At 40.7% G+C, this 22867-nt stretch overlaps 1 protein-coding gene across 8 annotated transcripts in view; it reads left to right on the top strand.

Annotated features, from left to right (window-relative positions):
* The first annotated feature begins 2587 nt into the window (after window positions 1–2587).
* LOC139753779 (protein scarlet-like) overlaps window positions 2588–22867 on the top strand; it is a 46981-nt gene continuing 26701 nt past the window's right edge. Inside the window, exons 1-8 of one of the 8 annotated variants that reach the window (XM_071670636.1) lie at window positions 2588–2726; window positions 10436–10552; window positions 13696–13810; window positions 15946–15978; window positions 16924–17098; window positions 19481–19529; window positions 21745–21931; window positions 22117–22287. In XM_071670636.1, the coding sequence (XP_071526737.1) occupies window positions 10464–10552; window positions 13696–13810; window positions 15946–15978; window positions 16924–17098; window positions 19481–19529; window positions 21745–21931; window positions 22117–22287 (819 nt within the window). In that variant the 5' untranslated portion in view covers window positions 2588–2726; window positions 10436–10463. Of the gene's footprint in view, window positions 2727–7992; window positions 8405–10435; window positions 10553–13082; window positions 13811–15945; window positions 15979–16923; window positions 17099–19480; window positions 19530–21744; window positions 21932–22116; window positions 22288–22867 lie in introns of those variants that run through there. The other 7 variants (XM_071670640.1, XM_071670638.1, XM_071670639.1 and 4 more) reach the window with 7 other exon arrangements.

The following is a 22867-nucleotide window of genomic DNA, read 5'->3' as shown; positions in this document are numbered from 1 at the left end:
CGTGGCGGGAGGAGATCATTTCAAACACGACCCTTTGGGAGTCACTCCGACAAGTGTTTTCTTCTTCACCATCACTTCACCAGAAGCCATGTCCAAGCAGTCGATTTCTTCCTGGGTTCTCGGCATCCTCGAACTTGGGCAAACAGTACTGAAAGTAGCAGTACAGGCTGAACACCAGCAACCGTGGGCTAGGGTACAAAAAACCAGTATGGTGACTCAGGTACAACCAGTGTGCACACGGCCGAAGAAAAAAGTTTTTAAAGGCATTTTTCTTTTAATTCTTTGGCACAAGACATATCAAAAAAGAAGAATTCTACCATACCATTTCGTCATAGATTATATTTAGATAATATCTGGGATGGAATTAAGGAGAGACTGAAGAAGAAATGACTACGAACTTAAGAAAGGACTAAAGGAGACAAGGCAACTGTAAATATCCTCCAACCATGATAATTCAAATCCCGCTCAACCCTAACCTTCCCCAACTTTTTACAATCTGATCTCCCAAACCTCAACCTGTTTCGTAGCCTGTTCCTCACACTAAGTAAAGGTCGAAGGTACAAAGGACGGATGGGGGATATATTCCTAAAAATATCTCTGGTACTGGTGCGGGAGGAGAAATCCAACAGCAATGGGTGTAACAGGCCTTTGGAAAGTTGAACTACCTAGAGTGAAGGGGACATGAGATGTTCATGATTTAGAATGTTGTTTCCATAGTAGGATGTTGTTTCCCAGAGTTCTAGTGATAGTTATGCAGAAAAAAAAAGACTGTAACAGGTTCTCCATGATACATGATATTTCTTCCATGTTCTTTCAGTCTGGCTTTGATACAATCTCTAAACATACCAGTGATCAAATCTTTTTATTCATCAGTATTTCTTAATCCTTAACAGCCTTGGATCTGCTGAAACGCTTGTCGTGTCTCCAACATCTATGATAACACATTTCTGAAGTTGTGAAATGGAAACCTTTGGTGTCATCCCAATACACGTTTATTCTGAGCAGCGAATGAGCCGACTGAGGTACATATAATTAATACATGTAAGTATATGTGATTCAGCTGGTACATTAATATTTACCATAACAATGGTATCCAAACTCTTATCTAAACACACACTGGAGTTCATTATGAATTATTACTCACACAATTGAGATCTGGCATCACCGTAAAAATAAGATATTGGAAAAGGAAATACGTTCGACATAAGTTCCCAAGTGCACTTTCGTGTAATGATCACATCGTCCCGGGAGATACAAGAATAAGTTAGAAGACGTAGAACAGTCAGTTGATATACAAGGAAGGGACGTAGTTACAACGACAATGGTAAACAAGCGTTGGTACGCTTATTTACCAGTGGCGTCTTAACTACGTCTCTTCCTTGATACCAGCTGATTGTTCTATGTGTTTTTTCTCATTCTTGTATCACCCCTGATGATGTGATCATTACACGAAAGTGCACTTGGGAACTTATAGTTTCATTTTCTTCGTGGTTATCAGCACCACAGTGACCTCTTACAATATATATATATATATATATATATATATATATATATATATATATATATATATATATATATATATATATATATATGTGAAAGCGCACTTCCAAATATCATACAAACCTCCAACAGCAAAAATCAAACCCGATCATAACCTAGCTGCAAAGCTCACGCCTGCCACGCAGGGATCCAGGGTTCGATCCTGCCTGTTGGAGGCTTGTATGATATATATATATATATATATATATATATATATATATATATATATATATATATATATATATATATATATGGTTTCCATTGCTATGAACTAAAAAGTTGTGCAGAATAACCTGATCAGGAATGACGTAAGTCATTTTTCTAGACCGTCTCAAAATGACTTGAAACACACTTGCACACAAACACATGGCTTATATAGTAAGATTTGTATCCATGAGCATTCATATGTGTATGTGAGCATCCAGTCTCTCCTTAATTCCATCCAAGGCATGAATATCTATATTCCAGGTTAAGAGCCGGGGCAACACGTGTTAAGAAGAAAAAACAAATGAATAGAAAAACTCCTCGTACAGCACTAATATATGACTAAAAAGATAATTATACACACACACACGATACGAACAGGATAAGTCGAGGTACAACCGGTTTACTGATATATCAATCCAAGAGAGCGAAAATCGACCATGTGAAAGGAGGCAGCAAAGCCGAGACTCCGGAGAGGTTAAGTTATAAAAGCAACTCAAATGGAAAGTGATTGTAACCAGCATCCGGTTAAATATGGATCGCTGAAAATTTGAATTTAAGTTGATATTCAAAGTATTATGAAAGTATGAAGTTGTCTGATGACAAATCTAAAGCACTTAAATGTAGTATTGATCATTTTTTAGTTTCTTCCGTGCAAGCTACATTTTGCGTATGTGGTGTTCGTTTGCCCATAATGCAAATAAGTGTACAAGAACACGTTCATAGGAACATCGAAAGTTTCTGTACTAGTTATCATTAATGTGTAACACAATGGTTATTCTACCAAGGTCAGCACGTCACCTTGTGCAGTGAGTACGAGTCAGTTACGGTCAAGCAGCGGACGTGGAAAGAGCTGAGTGAAGCAGAGCTTGTTTATCTAAAAGTTCGTCCTCTGCACCCCAGCAGTGTATGTAGGTTAGATCAATTATCTACCAGCTACGTCTGTGCCATCTTCATCATCATCACGTTATCGCAGACAACAGGTGAGGCGAGGTGATTCAGCAGTGATGGATATTATGCTTATAATGACCGTACCAATAACTGAGAGTGATTTACCTAAGTAGAATTATTGTACTGGTCTGAGGGCTTGACTAATTTGATCTGGTATACTTGGCTGCGGTCGAGCAGGTAAGGGTTGTGTATAGATCATGCCTCGATAAAGCTGTGAAATAGCCATTTCAACCCAACACAGAACGCTGTTAGTGGAGAAGTGGTCACCCGTAAGGTTCTAAAATAATTCTCGGTCAAAAAAGCAGAGGGCTAATTCGGGTTATAATGCCAGTGCGACGGTCATCAGTTGAATACAGTGACGAAGATGAGGGAAACTGTGGGATTAGTTTTTGATAACTCCGTCTGAACGAAAGCATAGCCGTGCGTCGTGTAGCATTTCAACAGAACATGTGTCATAAATAGTTTTTCTGCGGTTACTTCAAAACTTCAAAACTTCCCAGGTAATAAATTCAAAACATGTTTAAGCAATACAGCTGGTTACCTTCACGACTCTTATAAACTCAAAGTATTGTAGTGTTTATAAGATAGCATAAGAGTGGTGGAGCATACTTTCAAGCTACGATATCTTTTTAGATATCGTAGTGGTGAGGGGTATGAAGATAATTGAAAATCTGGGGACTACTGAGTGTAAAGAATGATCAGAACCTATGGGGAATTCCTGTAACCTTCCCAAGCAGCCGATAGTAATAACAGAATTATATCAACATGAATATATTGCCCTTCTGCGTAAAACATGGGTTGTAGGGAGTTTTGGAGCATGCAGCCAGTCTGTGGTCAGAATGTCCACAATGTTGTGATGTGTGATTCTGGTGTATTTTGACAAGAATAATGAAAATTCCGATGAATCTCGGCTGCTAGGTGAGGAAAGTTTCCCTAGGTTTGATGGATTATTATTATTATTTATGACAATTCAGATTTTCCCTGATCCCCGAACCCTCACCACTCTCACTCCGTATTTTTTGTCATGCACCGAAACAAGCTTTGAACATCAAGTGATTTTACTGTACAATACAATAAGAGTTACGCAGGAGCAGGATTCGCAGCATTATAGTTTATTCGGTACTTGGCGACACTAGCGAGGATTTTGAATATTTTGGAAAACGTGGAGTTGACATGTAAAAGCATGTGAGACACTTGTAAAAAAAAAAAAAAAAAAAATCAGCTTTACTAATAAGAACATCAACTAACCTTTCAAAGAGACCAATTTTTTCTCATTGATGAATATGTTAGTTGAAATATTCCAGTGGTAACCACGGATTTGCACAGCAGTAACTGCCAGGTACTGTAAACAAGAGTCAGACGGAACGGCAGTTCTTGCCAGCACCAAACCTCCCTACAAAAGACAATTCAAGCCATCAAGCACTAGACGAATTTAATATTGGTAATTTTCACCATACATCTCGGGTCTTGAAGGAAGTTAGTTGAGGCTTACAAAAGTTCTATTCATATTCTATAAGCGTATAACATACGTTGCTTAACCCCACACTATTCCTGATATGAATTATCATCACTGCTATCACTTTATCTATCATTTAATATCGAAGAATACGTTCCAATTCACGCTTCGCAATATCTATTGTATTCTCTAAGCACTACAGTAACGTTACAGCACAAAATAAATCAGTATACCAAGCTAGAATGATTCAAATAACATGTGATGCACATAAATCACGCCCGGTAATGTTACCGGACTCCGCATACTCGAGGTTACACTGCAAGCGAAGTTTACCTTTAGCGAGTCTTTAGAATGGGTGGTACGGTCTCATCGAAGATCTCCGTACTCCAAGGAGTCTGTATTTCCTTGCTAATAAGATTAGTAAAACTCTTGGGCTACAGGAGGTTTTAGAAAGTTGTTTGGCAACGCTAGGACTCTCATAGAAAGTGGCCCTTTGGATTAAAACTTCGCGACTACTTTGAAATAAAATAACCAAAGCTGAGAGGCAACAACATTTTCTATTAAGGTGGCGTACCACTCATTAGGGAAGGCTAGCTTGGAAGTGAACAAAATATCCTCAGTTTCTTCTCATTCTACGGGACTCGGGTTACTTCATCTTGCACATACGCCCTTCTTTGTGTAATGCCAAACAAAATGGTATGGACGTCAGAATTCAGGATGGTTGTGCGTGTGATGACGGTCAGTGGAAAATAATTCCATCGACTGTCTATCACTTTTCTATTCAAGACTTGTGAAGAGAAGTGGGGAATCTTGGAATTGAATTTTGAACCGAAATTAGAAACTCTGAATATATATATATATATATATATATATATATATATATATATATATATATATATATATATATATATATATATATATATATATATTATATTAATTTTATTTATGATTTATTTATTTTGCTTTGTCGCTGTCTCCCGCATTAGCGAGGCAGTGCAAGGAAACAGACGAAAGAATGGCCCAACCCACCCATATACACATGTGTATACATACACGTCCACACACGCAAATATACATACCTATACATCTCAAAGTATACATATATATACACACACAGACATATACATATATACACTTGTACATAATTCATACTGTGCCTTTATTCATTCCCATCGCCACCTCGCCACACATGAAAAACAACCCCTTCCCCCTCATGTGCGCGAGGTAGCGCTAGGAAAAGACAACAAAGGCCACATTCGTTCACACTCAAGTCTATATATATACATCTTTGTACATGTATGTAAATGTAGATAGAGGATAAGAATGTGAACATGTTAAGATGATGACTGATGCAAGAATTATTTATTCATCTATTTCTTTTTCTTTCCTCAACAATTCCTTCATGTCTTATAACTTTTAAAAAAGGAAAATTCGTCTGACGCCGTCTCGTTAAGACAGAGCCAGCGATCACAGACCTTGCCGAGTATATCAGGACCCTCAGTATTATCATAACCGGTTCAACAGGTTGTCTGCCAGTCGATGGCTCGTGTGCCGTCACAGGGTAAATATCCTGAGTCGGGGCACCTTGAGAACTAAGACAGAAAAAACAGCTGGGTCTCGCCCCAGAATCTCAGTTTACCAGTCTTGATCATATTATCACCGTATATGATGCAATGTATGAAGGGTTTTGATATATATATATATATATATATATATATATATATATATATATATATATATATATATATATATATATATATATATATATATATACACTATCTCTTTGGTAATGATGAACTCATTAGCATCATGCATCTGTTCCACGGTAGAGGCTCATATGAGTCAGTGAGACTTGTTCAAAGACTCTTTTGTTTATATGTTATTTTGATGTATGAATATTGTACTAAGTGTTAGAAATCAAGATACCCTCCTTAACCTTTTTTTTTCTTTGCCTCGCATACAAGCCCTTTACTGACATTCAGTCTACAAACTATATAATTACGACGGAAGAAACGATTAGTGATTCATTTCGGTAAATACTTCTCTAAGACGCGTATTCATGGCCTGGGGATTTGGAGATATGATTGGTCCATCGTGCAGAATTTCATGGGATAACAGGCGGATCCTCGATGGTGCATGACATCAATTGTTATTGTTCCCAGTTAACTGTGCGATTGCCATGGAAACTCGAAGCAGTACAAACGTTAATGAAGTTGCGTATTTTCTGCTTTTTTTATATTTCTGCTTCAAGAAAAATTGGTAAGTACACAAAGAAGAGCAACAAAACCATTTCAGTCGCTCATGAATAGTTGAAGAAAGACTCTGTTATCTAAAGCAATTTTCTCTAAAATTGCACAGACTCCGAGGAAGTCTATATATAAGTTCTCAAGAACACTACAAGATTTTCGCAACTTAACGCGCGACAATCTCTTCGTTCTAGAAATGGACTGAGCAGAATAACTGCTCATAATAGAAAAACAATGTTTCCATAATATAGTTTCTCCTACATGCTATTCATTTTCTTAGTGAGTATAATAACCATTTTCTTTGGCTTTTTTTGGGTACACTATCCTAATGCTCGTGCTGCCATTCATCCGGAATTATGTATATAATACGACGTGGTCGGTGATGTGAAGTGTAATTTGTTTGTCTCTCAGGGAAAGAGGCCGACACTTCAATCTCTTGAGCGAAGTACCATCACTACTTGTTACTATTTAGAATTTGACCTGTCTTACCAATGAAGCAGTTTGGTAATGTAGATTACGATCAGAGATTTGAGGTGATGCGATTGCTAGATGTCAAGGTCATGTGTGAGTGATTTACCATACGTCCTAATTCTTAAAATATCATTGACATACACAAAGGCATCCTAGTTTGAATAAAGTGACCAGGTTGTCTGAAACTTGGTAAAAATAGATAAATAAATAAATGTTGTGTCAGTATATCGTATAAACCTTTGGTAATGATAGCTATGACTGTTTTCTTTGTTTTAATACTTTATATAACCACACTTTACGTAGAGTGTAAGCTGACGTCGGGCTAAACTGTCTCAACTCGCCCAAGAGAGAGAGAGAGAGAGAGAGAGAGAGAGAGAGAGAGAGAGAGAGAGAGAGAGAGAGAGAGAGAGAGAGAGAGAGAGAGAGAGAGAGCACCACATAATGAAGAAAGTGTAATTTCAATCCTCGGTGCAGGGGAGACTCTTGTGGTCACAGATGTACTCTCCAGGGTATAGTGTGGGGGCTGCTGGGTGACACCCGACTCCCGGGGGTGCGACGGACCCGCGAGAGGAGGAGGAGGAGGAGAGGGACTGGTGTTGGTGTTGAGCGAAGGGAGGATACGTAAGCTTGCGTGGGTATGGGGGAGGAGAGAAACGTGACATGAACCCACCCATTAGACGGATTTACCCCACCAACTAAGTGTCGTCCCTGCTGGACACTGGCGGCCACCGAATATTGTCACTCCCTCCAGACAGTACCACACCTGCCACAGCGATCTGAGAGCACGAGACACTGTCGCATCCCTGGATAGGACCACACACCCCCTTAGACATTTCCTGTGACACTCCCTCCCAACAGCGTCGCGCTAGAGTACTTATCCCATACCGCAGAACCACAGATATAAGACTATTCAAAAGAGAGAGAGTGTCTACTTGGGCCATCAAACACGATCACAGTAAAATGACTTTCAGAAGCATGACTTGGCTCTCCTTACTCTCATGACAGACTGGTGACAGGTGTGGTAAAAGTGGCGTGGTCTGTGGTTAGGGAAGCTGAGGTCAGACGGCAGCAACAACCGAAGCTACACACCATTACGCCTCCGACCATGAGGATGTGAGCACTGCATTAGTGGACGACACTTGACTCATTGTTTGTATGTGGTATACCAGTGACGACACATAACTCACTGTTTCAGGAGTGAACGACTCGCCATCACTGTACGTGTGCCTCGCCAGTGACTGCACCATAGACCATGAAAATCTGCCCATTGCACCAATGACGACACCTAACTTTGTGTGTATGTGTGGGTGTGTGTGTGCACTGGACCAGTGACTACACTTGACTCGGTGTACATGTGTCTATGTGTGTGCGTGTGTGTGTGTACTTCAACAGTAAGTACACTTGACTAAGCGTGTTTGCGTACCTCAGCAGTGACTATACGGGAACACCAGCAGTGATCACTTCTACGACCTGGCCAGTGTTTTTCAGTCCCCAGCGGACATCATCGAGCCACAATGCCTATATACCCTTTCAGAACGTGAGTACAGGGGATAATCACTTTCCTTTCCTTTCATACATTCTCTGTCGTCACTTTCAGGCATTTTGCAGATCAAAATAATTGCAGGAGATCGGTTCTTGAATAGCAAGTGGTTTCTTTTCGCTGCCTCTTCTTAGGAGTATGATTGCGACTAGTTAACGAAACGACAACAGTAGAAACAGAGTGAAGACACAGGTGGACAGGTACAATGTAAGCAAGATCTGTGGGTTTTGTAGTGTTGTTTACCCTAGCGTGCTTGGGGGTGAAGATGGGTATCAAGCATGGTGATGGTTTGTTAAAATCCTCGATGTCGTGTTCATGGTTTTCGACGAAATCCATCATATTTGACAAGTCTACCTGTTTGCTTGTATAAGCACACGATGAAAGTAAAATGGATGATGTCGTTTACTTAGATTTTTCAGAAAGCATTTGATAAAGTGGAACATCAAAAGTTACTAGCAACAGTCAAGTCGCATGGAACAGATGGAATTGTACTTCATTGGTTAGAAGATTGTTTGACTGGACGTAGGCAAAAAAGAATCAATCTTTAAGAATGATTAGATGCAACGAGAGGTGTGCCTCAGGGGCATGTCTTGGGACTGGTTCTCTTTCTCATTATAGACTAATGAGACTGATCGTATGCTGAGTTGTAAGGTGTCAACATTTTCAGACGATTATGAGGCGGGAAATAAAGTTGCATCAGATACTGAAAGTCCACAGTTACAAGATGACGATGACTGGGGTCATAGGTGACAAATGAATAGTTTAATGTCGAAAAGTTCGTAGTTTTACACACTGGTAGGAATATCGAAAAGACAAAGCTACAGTATGAGTTGTGTTGCGTTGCAAAGCGTAAATGGAAGTAAAGACTTCAGTGTAATAATCTCTGATGGCCCAGAGCCAAGTAAGTAGTGCCTATAAGTAGTAAAAAGGAAAAGAAATTAGGCTTCATAGCAGGGCCTTCGAATCTAAGAAATGAATAGTCCTTATTAAGATTCATTTGTTCGTTCCAACCATAAATGCTGGGGTCAGTTTTGGTCGCGCTACTTGCAGAAAACGTGGAAAAAAACAATGTGGATAATGAATGCGAGTTTCCAGGATGAATGATTCCCATACTGAGACAAATTGAGCGAGAGCCGATCGAACGACTTCAAATTCTTGAACTTAGAAAAGATGTTAAGAGGTACCTTGATAAATGGATTCATCAACGGCTTTCCTCGAGTCATTTGTTTAATATTATTTTGTCCTCGTACCACATTATTCTCTTCGTTTATAATCTCAGCCATTATGTTAAACAGCCTGTAAAGGGTCCAGTGGTCTGTTGCTGTTTGATTTCCTTTGTAACCCTCGTAACTTTAACATCATTTCCACCCTCTAACACACACACACACCCACACACCACGATGGGTTTGCATCATCACTACCATCAATACTCGACAACCACCATTGCCACCAACGCATCAGTGACGTGGAAAGAGAGGACTAACGTCTTAGATTTGAATTCCTTACCTCTGTAGCCTTAGATTTTGTTCACCTGTTTCACTGCTTTATCAAGTACTTTCTGGAAATCTAAATGGATAACATTAACCGTTTTCTGTTCATATCTTCATTTTATCAACACAAATCTAACAGATTGATCAGACATGAACGCTTGTGTTGACACTATGCTTCGAAATGTCAGTCAAAAAGGTGATGTTGTTATTAAAAAACTTGCCTCGAAAGATGGTTTTTCCAGAAATTGGACACCTACGTATGACAGACAAACTGACCGATATTATCCAAGGAGGGACATTACTTTTTCGAATATCTGTGAACGGCAGACTTCCAATACCATGGAACGTTTTCTAAGGGGAATGATTCGTTTACAAGAGCAGTCCAGGGTTTACCTGTCTCATATCAGCCTGCTTTCACTGATCTCGGATATATCTCATCAAGATTTCACATTTTCATTCACTTTTATTTCGCTTAATGCTGACAGTGTAATATTCATCATATATATCAAAATGTTAACGAAATGCTATCATCTTCTAGCAATGGGTCCCGAGCTGGAACACGAGGTATGCCTTCAAGGGTAAATAAGGATGAAAAAGAGAATCAGTTAAGACCTTTGCATCGGCTTCATTGGCTCGAACCAAGTCGCCGTTTTCTGTAAGTAATGTGTAATCGACTCTCTTGCCTCTAACATGAGCATATAAAGTTTTTTTAGGGTTACTATTCTCATTTTGAGTAGCATATGCTTCCTGCTGACATTGCATTGTCCTTTTTCCCCCCTTTATTTTCCATATCGGAAAAGTTACGAAAGTCATGTATCTATGCACGCAAAGCTTTGCCTACATGTACCTTGTTTAGACAATAGTCTTGTTTAGGCAATACTGTGTATATCTGCTGGCAACTCCCATCCCTTCAAGATCATGTTCCGTGAATAATCCTATTTGTCACGCATTATAAAATGTTATCAAACTCTGCGTCACAGATAATATTCTTGTCTACCTAAAAGAAAGTAATGAGAAACTAATGAATGGTTATCTCAGGACGAGGAACTGGATATAGGGTTTCGGTTTTGAATAACTGGAAACTATTGGGTGAATCCTATCTTGGCCTAGTCTGGTAAGACGGTGTTGTGAGCCAACGTCTCCCCACAGTTGCTCTTACATGAAACCCTGCAAGTGTAGGTGGTGAAGCCTTGGAGGAATATGTGTGACAGGGAGCCAGACATGCGTGTTAGTCTGCAAATGTATCTTAAATAATATAATAATAATAATAATAATGATAATAATAATAATAATAATAATGATAATAATAATAATAATGATAATAATAATAATAATAATAATAATGATAATAATAATAATAATAATAATAATAATAATAATAATAATAATAATAATAATAATAATAACAATGATAATAATAATAATAATAATAATAATAATAATAATAATAATAATAATAATAATTTCTGGTGAAGATATTATACAATAAGTCTTCTACATTATAGCAACTGACCTATGAAACTGGATTTTTTTTTTTAATAAGGACATACAGGATTTTCTTTTCTTTGATTTGACAATGTGGAAACACGTTAATACAATTTATAGTTTTTAGTATAATTTACAACTACATCAATAGCTCCTATAGAGGCATTTTATGTTTAAAGGCAATAATACAGTCACATAGTTTCATTCATATGATGAAAGTGCTATACGAGTCAGGGTGACGTGTTCATAACTCATGTATATTCGTGCCTGAATCACACACTGGGGATATTTGTGAGAAGTCGCGGATTGAAGTAATCAGTTAAAAACTGGCTTCATCAGGGGGAAAGATAAGTATATCAAGACGTAAGAAATCTACCGGGTTATTTTATACTGTTAACCAGTTTTCATCAATTACGACAATCTTTTTTTTTTCTTAAACATTTAACTTTAGAGATCTCGAATATTCGTAATATCTTTAAAGCCAGAGCAATTACATGTCTCCTGTTGTTAAACTATCAGTCTAGTTTTATTAGACTCTTGTCAGAGAAATCATTCAAGAAAATATGTAACGATTGCTACTTAGCGTTTCCTGTCTGTGAGCTGGAAAAACAACTGCGAATCAGACCAAAATACTTAAAAGTATTTTGCTACATTTATGGTCATGCTTTGACGTATGGAGACCAGGAGAGGGCCTTAATGTTTGTCTAGAAGATGGGCACATGAAAAAATCAGTACCTAGGATTATTTTGCAAAAATCAGTCATTATTTATGACAGCAGTGTCTCTCATACCAATGTTCATTCTTTGGATTTACCATCAGGTGCAAATGTAAAGAGGCGTTCGAAGGGAATCAACTGTTTCCCTGTGGTCTGTCAAGACGGCATTAAATCAGGTTATCGGTGATATCCAAACGTCTTTGTGGCCCTTGAGGGCAGCAACATTGTTGTGAGAAGCAGGAGAAATCATCAAGGTGCCTGGGGATTTGATACGACTTTAACCACTAATTCGATGGTGCGATAACAAGTTCAAAGACCTAATTATGCCTATGTGAATATACCATATCATATATAATTATAACTGGCACTATGATGATAACATAGTACGATGCAGGGCGCAAACCACCATACCAAACAGTGTGGCGTTATGATTGACAGCATAAAGTGTTCGTAACATTTAATGTGACTGTAACAGGTAGCATGACCATCATAAGTAGCATGACTTGCCTGTAACAAAGAGGGACATAGTGACATGACTGGAAGAAGCTGTGTGATGTCAGTATACGAAACAGTATTACTGAACTGCTAGCAGAGATGAAACATGATTGGAACACAAAATTTGAGATTACTTTAGCGAGCACCATGAAATATCCGTCAAGCAGTATGACATGATTGACAAGCAGAGCGACAAGACTGTCAAACAGTAAGATACGTCGTAGATTAACGATACAAGAGGACTGCATCTAGCAGTATACTTAGACCAACATGACTAACATACTGACGTGAATAGGACGTCTGAGATGACCTTATGACAAGACGTGACTCTAGCGACTATAGCATGACCCAAGAAGCGACGGGAGGAGGCGCAGCTGAAGGAGCGACCTGGGGCGGGGCGGGTCTTGTATTACGAGAATCCCACCTGTGCTGGGATTACATGCGCGAGTCGTCCCCATTGCGCGTATAGCACCTCCAATGCTCGCCTCACCCTCCACAATCCCTCAAGCAGCCTCACTCACACCCTGGGCGTTTGTGGTGTGTGCTGACATCACCTGAGACGTACTGACGTGCACGGGAGAACCAGTGGGGATGAGCATGAGTTCTAAGGGGTGTCGGAATGTAGGGGGGAGTGAGGGAAGTTACGTCTGACCCACACCTGAGAGAGGCGGGGTCTTCGGATCGTGTTACTTGATCCCCAACTCGGCCGCCGCTACTCTCACGACGAGGCTCTGCTCCAGTCGTGATCTCCACGCTCGCTCGTCCGCCGTCGTCCACACTCCTTGGTGGCTTTAAGCCTGTGTTCACAAGTGGCGTGGAGACTTAATGACTGAGGGTGAATGGCTGAGTTAAGTGTTTACCAACCTCGCTTCGCTACACACTCTTCCGCAGCCTGAAAATCGATTACGCTTCATGACCCGTTCCATGTCGGAACTTAATGTAGTTGTGTAGTTGCCAGAGAGAAAGAGGAGTGTGGTAGGAACGATGAGTGACCAGGGAAGCGAACTGAGCAGCGAAGACTCAAATCTTCGCCGCCGATCTCTTCCAACGGAGGAGTTTGGTATGGCTGGAAATCCTAATCCACTGGGTGTCCCCTTCTTCAGGAACGTGCCCATGATGGGGCTGGAGCAGCAGGAGGAGCGGGCTTCTCTCCTTGGCTCCCAGCAGTACATCTACCAATCCTCCGGCTCGGATACCTACTCCGGCGACTTCCTCAGGGTAAGTACAAACAATATTGCAACGTTGATCACTGTGACACAAGAGGTTGTCTGTTGCAGGTGCCTCTACCACTGTAAACAATAAGATACCAAGATGACAGGAAAAAGTAATTATTTCACACGGTATAATTTACATGTTTACAATGGAGGAGCAGACATGTTGTCTGTACCACCTAAGAGAATTGTAACAGACTGTCTGTGCTCATAACACAACTTACGCCCTCAAATGCACATTAACGGCTAGGCTGTATTACTGATTCTTATATGGCTAACTCTCTTAGTCAACAGTTCGTAATTGTATATTTTTTCCTTTATGTAATACTACTCCCATATATATATATATATATATATATATATATATATATATATATATATATATATATATATATATATATATATATATATGGTTGTCATCCTTGCTGTGCACGAACCATTATCTCTGAACTAATCTCATGGTTCTGCGGTTTTCATTCATCCACAATTTAAGACAGTCTGGTTTACTGAGCATTCATCTTGATCTGTTTTCTAATTTCCTGTGATTTCATTTTCTAATCTCTCATACGTCTTCTTCCTTATGTATTCAATTTCTCCCGGCCTGCTAATCTGCGATGTTTTTCTGAGTTACAACCTTTTAGCTTCTGAGATATCGTGTTTATTAACGTGATTCATACACTTTTTTCATAACATTTTAGGTATATAAGTAAACTAACTCTCTGAAGTAAATTATCTTGTCACTTATGAACTTGATGATGTCTTGTTACCCCAGTACCATGGTCTGATATGATCCTAAGGTCTTATTAGCCCACATGCCTTATTACTGAGTCGGTCTCATTAGCACATGGATCTAATTACAGCTTGGGTCTTATTACCGTGTAAGTCTTGCACCCGAGTGTTATTACCTTATAAGGCCTCGTATCGCTTGACTTAATACTCTGTAAGTCCTGATGCTCAGTTAGTCATTTCTTGTTGGTCTTATTACCCACTGAGTCTTATGAACCCATGAGACTTATTACCTCTAGCAATCATCATTTCCTTGAGTCTTTTACCTGCTAATCTTATCCCACATTACTTGTGCATCCTATTACTGCAAGGCTTTTTACCCTTTCATCCTTTTAATCCTGTAAGACTTATTGCCCTATCAGTCTTCTTTCAAGTTGTCAGTCTGTTATAGTAAGTTTGTATACTCGTAAATCTTTATACCCTCTCAAGTCTTATTTACCGTCACTTTTTTTTTTTTTTGTTGCTCTGTCCGCAATTTTGCACTTTTTTTTTTACTCGTTCTTCTTACACTGTCAGTCATCTTACCCAGTCAGGCTTTTGCCCTGTCATTCTTTTTCTTTCTCCGGTCAGACTTTTTGCCATGTATATCTCTGTTCAGGCAGCCTTTCTGCTCTATCAGTCTTCATTTCTTTTCTTTTTTTCATTACTCGTTATTTTTTAATGAGTCAGTCCTTTTGCTTACCATTAGTCTAATTTCTTTTTATACCGTCAGTTGTTTTCTACACTGTCATTATTACCTGGTAAATCTTTTAAATATTAAGTATATGTAACATAGTCACATTTCAACCTTGTAACACTGGTTTTGTTCCTGTAACGTCACAGTCTGCACCATCCCTGTTTTGTAACTGCACCGTTTTCTAACTTGCCAAACTCTAATATCCAGTTTTCTCGTTTTCGGTTATCTTGTATTTGTTTTCAGTTGTTTAATTCAATTTTCAAATATCGTATGTCTTCGTTTTCAGTTTCGGCTATTTAACGTCTACGTTTTCAGTTCTCGAATCTTTTAAAACTACAATTTGCGTAAACTGTTATCTTAACTTATCTTATATCTATGATTACTCGTTCATTCCTTTCTCTGTCTAACATCAGTAATCTTAAATCGCGATGTGACATACAATACGTTCGGAGACCGGAGAGGCTGTCTGTGCGGAGCTGTGGTGGAAAGAGACAAAGAAAAAGCAGTTTCACCTTTAAATCAGGGTTAATGATGATAGATAGACAGATAGATAGTCGGTGAAATAGTTAATTGTAAATAGAAAGTTATACACATACATCCTGCAGTGTCTTTATCTCTTCTTCGTAAATCAACTCCGAGATTTGTTTAATGTTTATATTTCACTTCTTTTCTTTTCCAAGGAGTGCGAGATGTCATGTGTAACTGGCTCTGAGGTATGTAGTACACTTTGTCATGTGTGCATGAACAGAAGACATTATTAGCGTTTGAGGCACATATGTAGTTGAACTGTGCTATTCGCTTGTTCATTTTAATTCCTTGGTGATGCTCTGGACTTGCTGTATCTGTACGGGGTTGTTTTGATGGCCTTCACTCACGAGGAGTAGACAGCCCGTGTTGTACATTGCATCGTGTTCAGATGAGATAAATTCGTAGTAAAATCGTAGGCAGTACAGATTTAGGCGTTGCTTCGTTGAACGAGAAATGTTCTTGATATGGCTACTGTGACGAACTTTATGATGCTGTGACGTACTGCACGTTGCTGTGACGGACTCTCTGCAGATGTGACGGGACTGTATGTTGTCGTAACAGTCTGCATGCTGTTGAGACGGATTGTAAGCTGTTGTCACTCGCTGTTCCTGCTCTAGTGACGCAATGCATAGTGTTATAGCGCATCGAAGCTTTATAAAACTTGCTTTTAGTTTAGAAAGTAGTTTAGAGATCAATTTGCAACTAAATACACCATAGCTGACAAGACGTGCGAGGTAATATTTTGATAATTTTGACTAGTACGTCATTCCTAGATATATGGTAATATATCTGCTTTTGGAGGAAGAGATTCGCACTACCTCCCAGCGTAAAATATCGCCCGCTACCTCCGCATTGACGACTCTACCCACCGACAGAATTTCCCTCATCCACCCCACCACATCACCCCTTTGCAGCAGACGACTGTGTACTTCGACCATCACCTTCCGCGAGATGTCCCTTACTCCTTCACTTCTCCTTAGAAGGCACCATCACACCCACGCACCACCGACTCCTGTGGCAGATATTCCCCACACATCCTTAAGGAACCAGATCCCCGTCGTCCAGTCACACACATACACACACACTATCCTAACTACTTGGTCTTATGACTGATTCGTCCCCTACTGCAGGATGAGTCCCACACTGGGATGGTGAAGCAGTCGGGCCTCGGATACGGGACTTGGAAGTCTGCTGAAGAAGGCATCACCCTCACATGGCGGGACCTGAGCGTATACGTGCCCCAAAAGAAAGGCTGGTTCAAGAACCACCAGTACCAGAGACCTTTTAAGAGGGTCCTGAACAACGGTAAGCCCGGAAGATCTTCCTATGTTGGAGTGAGTATTACTTGTGTAAACTAGAGAGACTAGGCTATATCTGAGGTTGGAAAAACTAGGCCATATCTGGGGTTTTAGCTAGTAATGCTAATCACCTGGCAATGTTTTGAGGCAACCGGTGATGACTGTGGCAAGTTTAAGTCATCCCGAATAGACTAGCAATGACTCATATACTCTTATTTTAATTTGCAATATCTTATGTCGGTAGGAATTGATTTTTAAGGTGTACGAGAGTTATCTGGGGTAGAGTGGGGGACCAGATTTTAGTTGCAGATGTGGCATTATCATAGCTACAGACTGAGCAGCGTCAGGAAGAGGAGGAGGAGGGAAGGTTGAATTACAAAAGTCGTAGATATGGAGCAGTTGGATTTGTTAGCTAAGGTGACGTCAGTGCATTTTTCATCTTTTGAAGGTGCGTCTCAATCTACGAACAACATTTTTGCAGTGATTGCAATCGGAAATGAAGGCGGGTTGATAATCAGGACTATGGAAGCTTCTTGGCCCTCTGCACTTTGCAGCAATCATAAGAACCTCTCGTTTTGGAACGAAAAGAAATGTTCGAGGTCACAGTAATGTTAAGGTCACACGACAATGTCTGAAGACAAGTGGGGATGTTTGAGTTTACCGGAGGATGTGCGAGGTCATAGGGAAATATAGTAGGTCAAGGGGACGTCTTAGGACACGGAAAGAAGCCTTAGAAGTTATCGAGGGAAGTCTTATCATCATCAAGTTATGTCTGGGGTCACCATGGGATGTCTGGGGTCACCATGGGATGTCTGGGGTCAACATGGGATATCTGGGTTAACTATGGAACATTTCGAGTCAACAGCGAGTGTCTGGGTCGTCGACAAGTATCTGAGGGCTGCCTGAGAGTATCTGAAACTCCAGGGGATACAAGGGTCATCAGAAATTGTCTGGAGTCACTAGAGATTATCCAGGGTTACTGGGAAGTATCTTGGGTTGTCTGTGTTTATCAAGCGTCGCCATGAATTTATCTTAGGTTATCGACAAATAACAGAGGTCCCTAGTGATTATCTAGGGTCACTGAAAATTATCAGGGATTACCGGGGATTATCAGGGGGCCATCGGTAATAGTATGGGGGTCACGACAGAATATTTGAGAGCCTCTATTATTGCTTTGGGTCAACTGAGGTTATCTGGAGTAACCCAGAATTCTCTGGAGTCTGCAGGATTATCTGGGGTGAGCGAGGTATGTCACACACTACTGAAGCCTAAAGGGATTAACCAGCTTTGACGTCAGTTGTTAGTCATTCCTGGTCCTAGCTGCTGTTCATGTTTGGTGCTAGCTGTTGCCCGTTCATGGTCCCAATTATTGCCCACTCATGGCCCTAATTATTTCCCAGTCCTTGCTTTTAGTTATTTCCCTCTCGTGCTTCCTAGTTATTGGCCTCTCATGGTTCACAACTATTGCCCGCTCATGGTCGCAGCTCTTGCCTAGACCATGACACCAATGATTATGGACCCCAGGTCTTGCTTAGGCCATGACCCATGGTCTGGCTCACCCCATGGTCTTGCCAAGTTGTGGTCTCGTGGTCTCCTTGACTGTGGTCACCGGCAGACACTGGATGCTGTGCCCACAAGTAACGCTATATGGCAGGCTTGGAACCTATCCTGCCCGCGCTCCTCGACTTTCCCAAGCTCCCAGCCTTGCCCCAGCTCCTCGCTTTGCCCACACTCCTCAAACTGAATAAGCCCCTCGTGTTGCCCAACCCCCCCGCCCGTCTTCTCTAAGCTCCTTGCCTCGCCCAGGTCTCTCTTAAAGCATATCCTTGTGTAGGTCTTCGCCGTAGGCCTTCTGTGACTCGTGACTGTAAATGCTTTATCTACACATCCTATGAATCTCAATATACAATGAAGTCGACTGTACAACGTCCATTACTCGATGTTTCATGTTTCAAAACAGAGGGTAAACCAAAGGACGGACAGGCCAGAGGATGGGTAAATGAAAGATGATTGCATCAGAGGGATATATGATACCAGAAGGGACGGGTGGAACAGAGAAGAATGGATGAATCAAAGTACGGTTAAGCCAAAGGATGGGTAAGTCAAGGAACCGGTTTGCCAAAGGACGGGTGAGATAGAGGACGAGTAAATCAAAGGACGGGTGAGGCAAGGGACCCGTTTAGTCAAGGACGAGTAAGCTAAAGAATGAGAGCCAGAGGACGTGTCAACCAAAACACTGTTGAACCAGCGGACGAGATAGCGAAGTAGCAGGTAATAAAGACTTGTGAGGTTAGATCTATTGATGTCAGTGCTTTAAGGCCAAGTTTAAGTGAATGGCAGGAACCTCTTGTTTCAGGAAAGTGATATGATCCTATCCCTCTCTTGGCAGTGTCCGGCGCTGTTCGACCTGGAAGTCTGGTGGCGCTAATGGGCTCCAGGTGAGTTCTCTACCACTGAACACATGACCCTTAATTCCCGCAAATCCCTTTGGCCCTTTCCACTTTCATCCTCTGCAGGTGAACTATCTTGTTTCTCTTGTACTGTTCATCTTTTGTTCCCATATGAACTTCATTCCATTCGCATCCGTCTCTAGTTCCTTCGGGAGCCTTCGTCTGCACCCTTGTTTTGTTTCCTCTTCTGAATCATTCGCAAACAGCCATATCCTTCTTTAAAGAAATTTGCATAAGGCTCCCTTGTATAAAATTTCCTTAAAAAACCCGTTGTCGTCTGTCTTCTGTACTTAATCATGATTATCTTCTGCTTTTGAACTTCATCCCTCAATTATCTCTTGCAAGAAGTCATTGGGAAACTTTATTTGAGTGTGAGTTGTTCCTGAAGTGCTTCATGTCCCTATCTCTCCTATTGCCATACTTCCATTCTATCTTTGTCTCTCGTCTTTCCTCAGTATTGTCTTTCACACACAAATATCCTTTTCTCAGGCTTCATTCTAGTGATGGACTTAAATAAATACAAACCAGCGCAGTCAGTTGCTTCATAGAGACATGGAACCTTGACATTTTTTTTTTTTTTTCGTGTTAGTAATCTCGCGATAAAGACCAGACTCACGGCTGCCACTTTTTCCATGACTTATGAGTAAGCTAAGCTTGCATGCACTAATCAGCGAGAGGTCTGTGTCAGGATAATGAATGTTATTTTTCCATTACGTAACATTTGACCTGACTGAAGTGGGAAGCAGAACCTTGTCTCTTATAATTTTCTGTTTATTAATCATACGGGTACAAATAATATCCTCGACTGAGTTAAGCTTCTTCAGTGGCCTGCCACTCAAAAGTTCGTAGCTTCTCCGTATGTCACCACAGATCTTTCAGGGCATGAGCAATGAATACAAAAAAGAAAAAGAAAGAAATCATAACATTCAAGTTTTAAAACACCATCGTGTGTAATCAACTGACCTGTGTCGGTCTGAACATGATACTACATTAAGTCAATGCTGCGTTGGTGTATATTCGGCTTGCAACACCGATTTAGCTATGTGGACCCTTGCTTGGTCAGTGGCTAGGCTTGAATAGGTATATATATAGAAGTTGATTAATATCAGGTCGTTGTCTCTCCTTGGGAAAGAAACGAAGCTAGTGGTGCTGGGCAATGTTTAACCATCGAGTAACATGACCACCTGGATATGAAACACTCGTGAGGTCACCTGATACGGTGCGTGTGCATGTGTGTGGAGGAGGTGTTATAGGAAACGCAGGGCTTCCTCTCTCATATTTTCATCTGTCGTCTTCTCACACTATGACATCACGCAAGAATTCGTCACCGTGGAATTAAGAGAGAGAGAGAAACTAAAGGTTTTCAGTCCCCCATCCATCATAGAACATTAGCAGTAATCTCACGCGGTCAAAACAGATTGGCCCAAATGGCACTGAATTTTTTTTGAAAGATCAGCAGAGATACGGGAAGGAGCTGTATTATCCATTGTATGGTAAACACACGACAGAGGTGACGTTCACCGATGCTAATGAGACATGAAACAACAGGAGTAGTTGGTGGCAGTACCGAAGTTTGTGCAGGAACAACTTTTTACTGTTTAATCTTATTCCTTCTTTCCACCTCTCTCTCTCTCTCTCTCTCTCTCTCTCTCTCTCTCTCTCTCTCTCTCTCTCTCTCTCTCTCTCTCTAGAAATCATATGAAATAAGGAATCGCTACATGAACTGTTTGGTACAGAGATTATCCTCTTCAGGCTGCATAATTTTATAATGTTAACATGTATTCATGTTAGGACACCTGGCCTGTCCATCTCTTTACATAATAAGAGAATATCTTGGCTTTCATCCCTGGACTTTCTGCTCTTGACTTGTTTCACTGCATATACAAGTTTTCCAAACTATCATATTCCCGAACCTACTGCATATATATAAATATACGTAATTTTCAAGCAAGCATATGTCAAGAAAACATATATCATTTAATCGCTGACTTCGAAGACAGACGTAAAAATTTGAATACTGACCGAAACTGTCCTCAAGATGATTAATAAGTCTTTCCTTTATATAATCGAGTCTTTTAATGACTGAATAAAGCCACTTTTAGACATCTTATCATATACCTAACACTAGCGGTATTGATAAGTCATCTTCCTCTGGCTGAAAGAGAAATGAGCTGACATATCTCTCTCCTCATCTCATGACCAGTGGAGCGGGCAAGTCTACCTTGATGACGGCTCTAGCCCACCGTACCCCTGGGGGAGTTATCGTTGATGGCGAGATCTTGGTGAACAGCCGTCGAGTCAATCGTGCCATGACCTCTCTGGCCGGCTATGTCCATCAAGATGACCTCTTCGTCGGTTCTCTCACTGTCAAGGAGCACCTCACCTTCATGGTATGAAAGTTTTATTTTTGGTAGCCAAGTATACTGACCAGTAGCATGTAAACCTCTTCAGGAACCAAGTGAAGCACCATCCTATGTACTTTGGGATGTTGGACTTGTGATACACGAGAAAAGAAGGTGAATTAAGAAGTATTTTGTTCTAAACGTTTCAGTAAATGACATTTTAACTTCCTTAGACTCGTCTGAGAATGGACCGTCGGTGGAACAACCGGCAGAGGGTGTCGCGGATCAACGAGCTAATGAAGGAGCTGGGGCTGCTTAAAGCACAGAACACACGCATCGGTGTCCCTGGCCAAGACAAGTCACTGTCGGGTGGAGAGCGGAAAAGGCTGGCCTTCGCCACGGAGGTAACCACAAGCTGCCCTCACTCTTCTCCTCCACCATCTACTAGTCCTCCTTAACTTTAGTTTGTTGCTTTACTTCATCCTTTTTCCCCCCATCCTCCTCCTCATACTCACTGTTTCTTCTCTTTTTATGCCAATGTGATTACTGGTGCTTCAGTCTCTGAAGTCTGTCAGTACCTCAGCCAGAACCATACTGAAACTGCTGCACTTCATATAATTCTTACACCTTTGGAATAATATCTTATGTAATTTTGCCCTAAGTTACCCACTGTACTAATATTCCTCCTTAATCTTTGCCATCATGAAGACCTTAGAATATCTTATTCATTGTCAGTTTTAACCTAACAAGCAGATCTCTGTCCTGCTGTCTAATGTCAGATCCCAATTACCTTCCTTCACATACATGGTCCCGGACTAGCAAACCCATAACCTTACTGAAACGCATCACAAAATCCATCCAAAGTATACAGCCTTGGCAGTGGAGTCAATTTATGCATCCATTATTAACGCTCCAACTTTTGTCTTTCTAATAAAGACGGCGCAATTCTATCTCTGAGAGGAGTTATCAATCACTTCGTAATGT

This window comes from Panulirus ornatus, chromosome 15 (assembly GCF_036320965.1).
Source record: "Panulirus ornatus isolate Po-2019 chromosome 15, ASM3632096v1, whole genome shotgun sequence".
NCBI classification, from domain to species: domain Eukaryota; kingdom Metazoa; phylum Arthropoda; class Malacostraca; order Decapoda; family Palinuridae; genus Panulirus; species Panulirus ornatus.
Note: the sequence above shows the minus strand (reverse complement) of the source record. Positions and strands in the feature narration are given on the sequence as shown.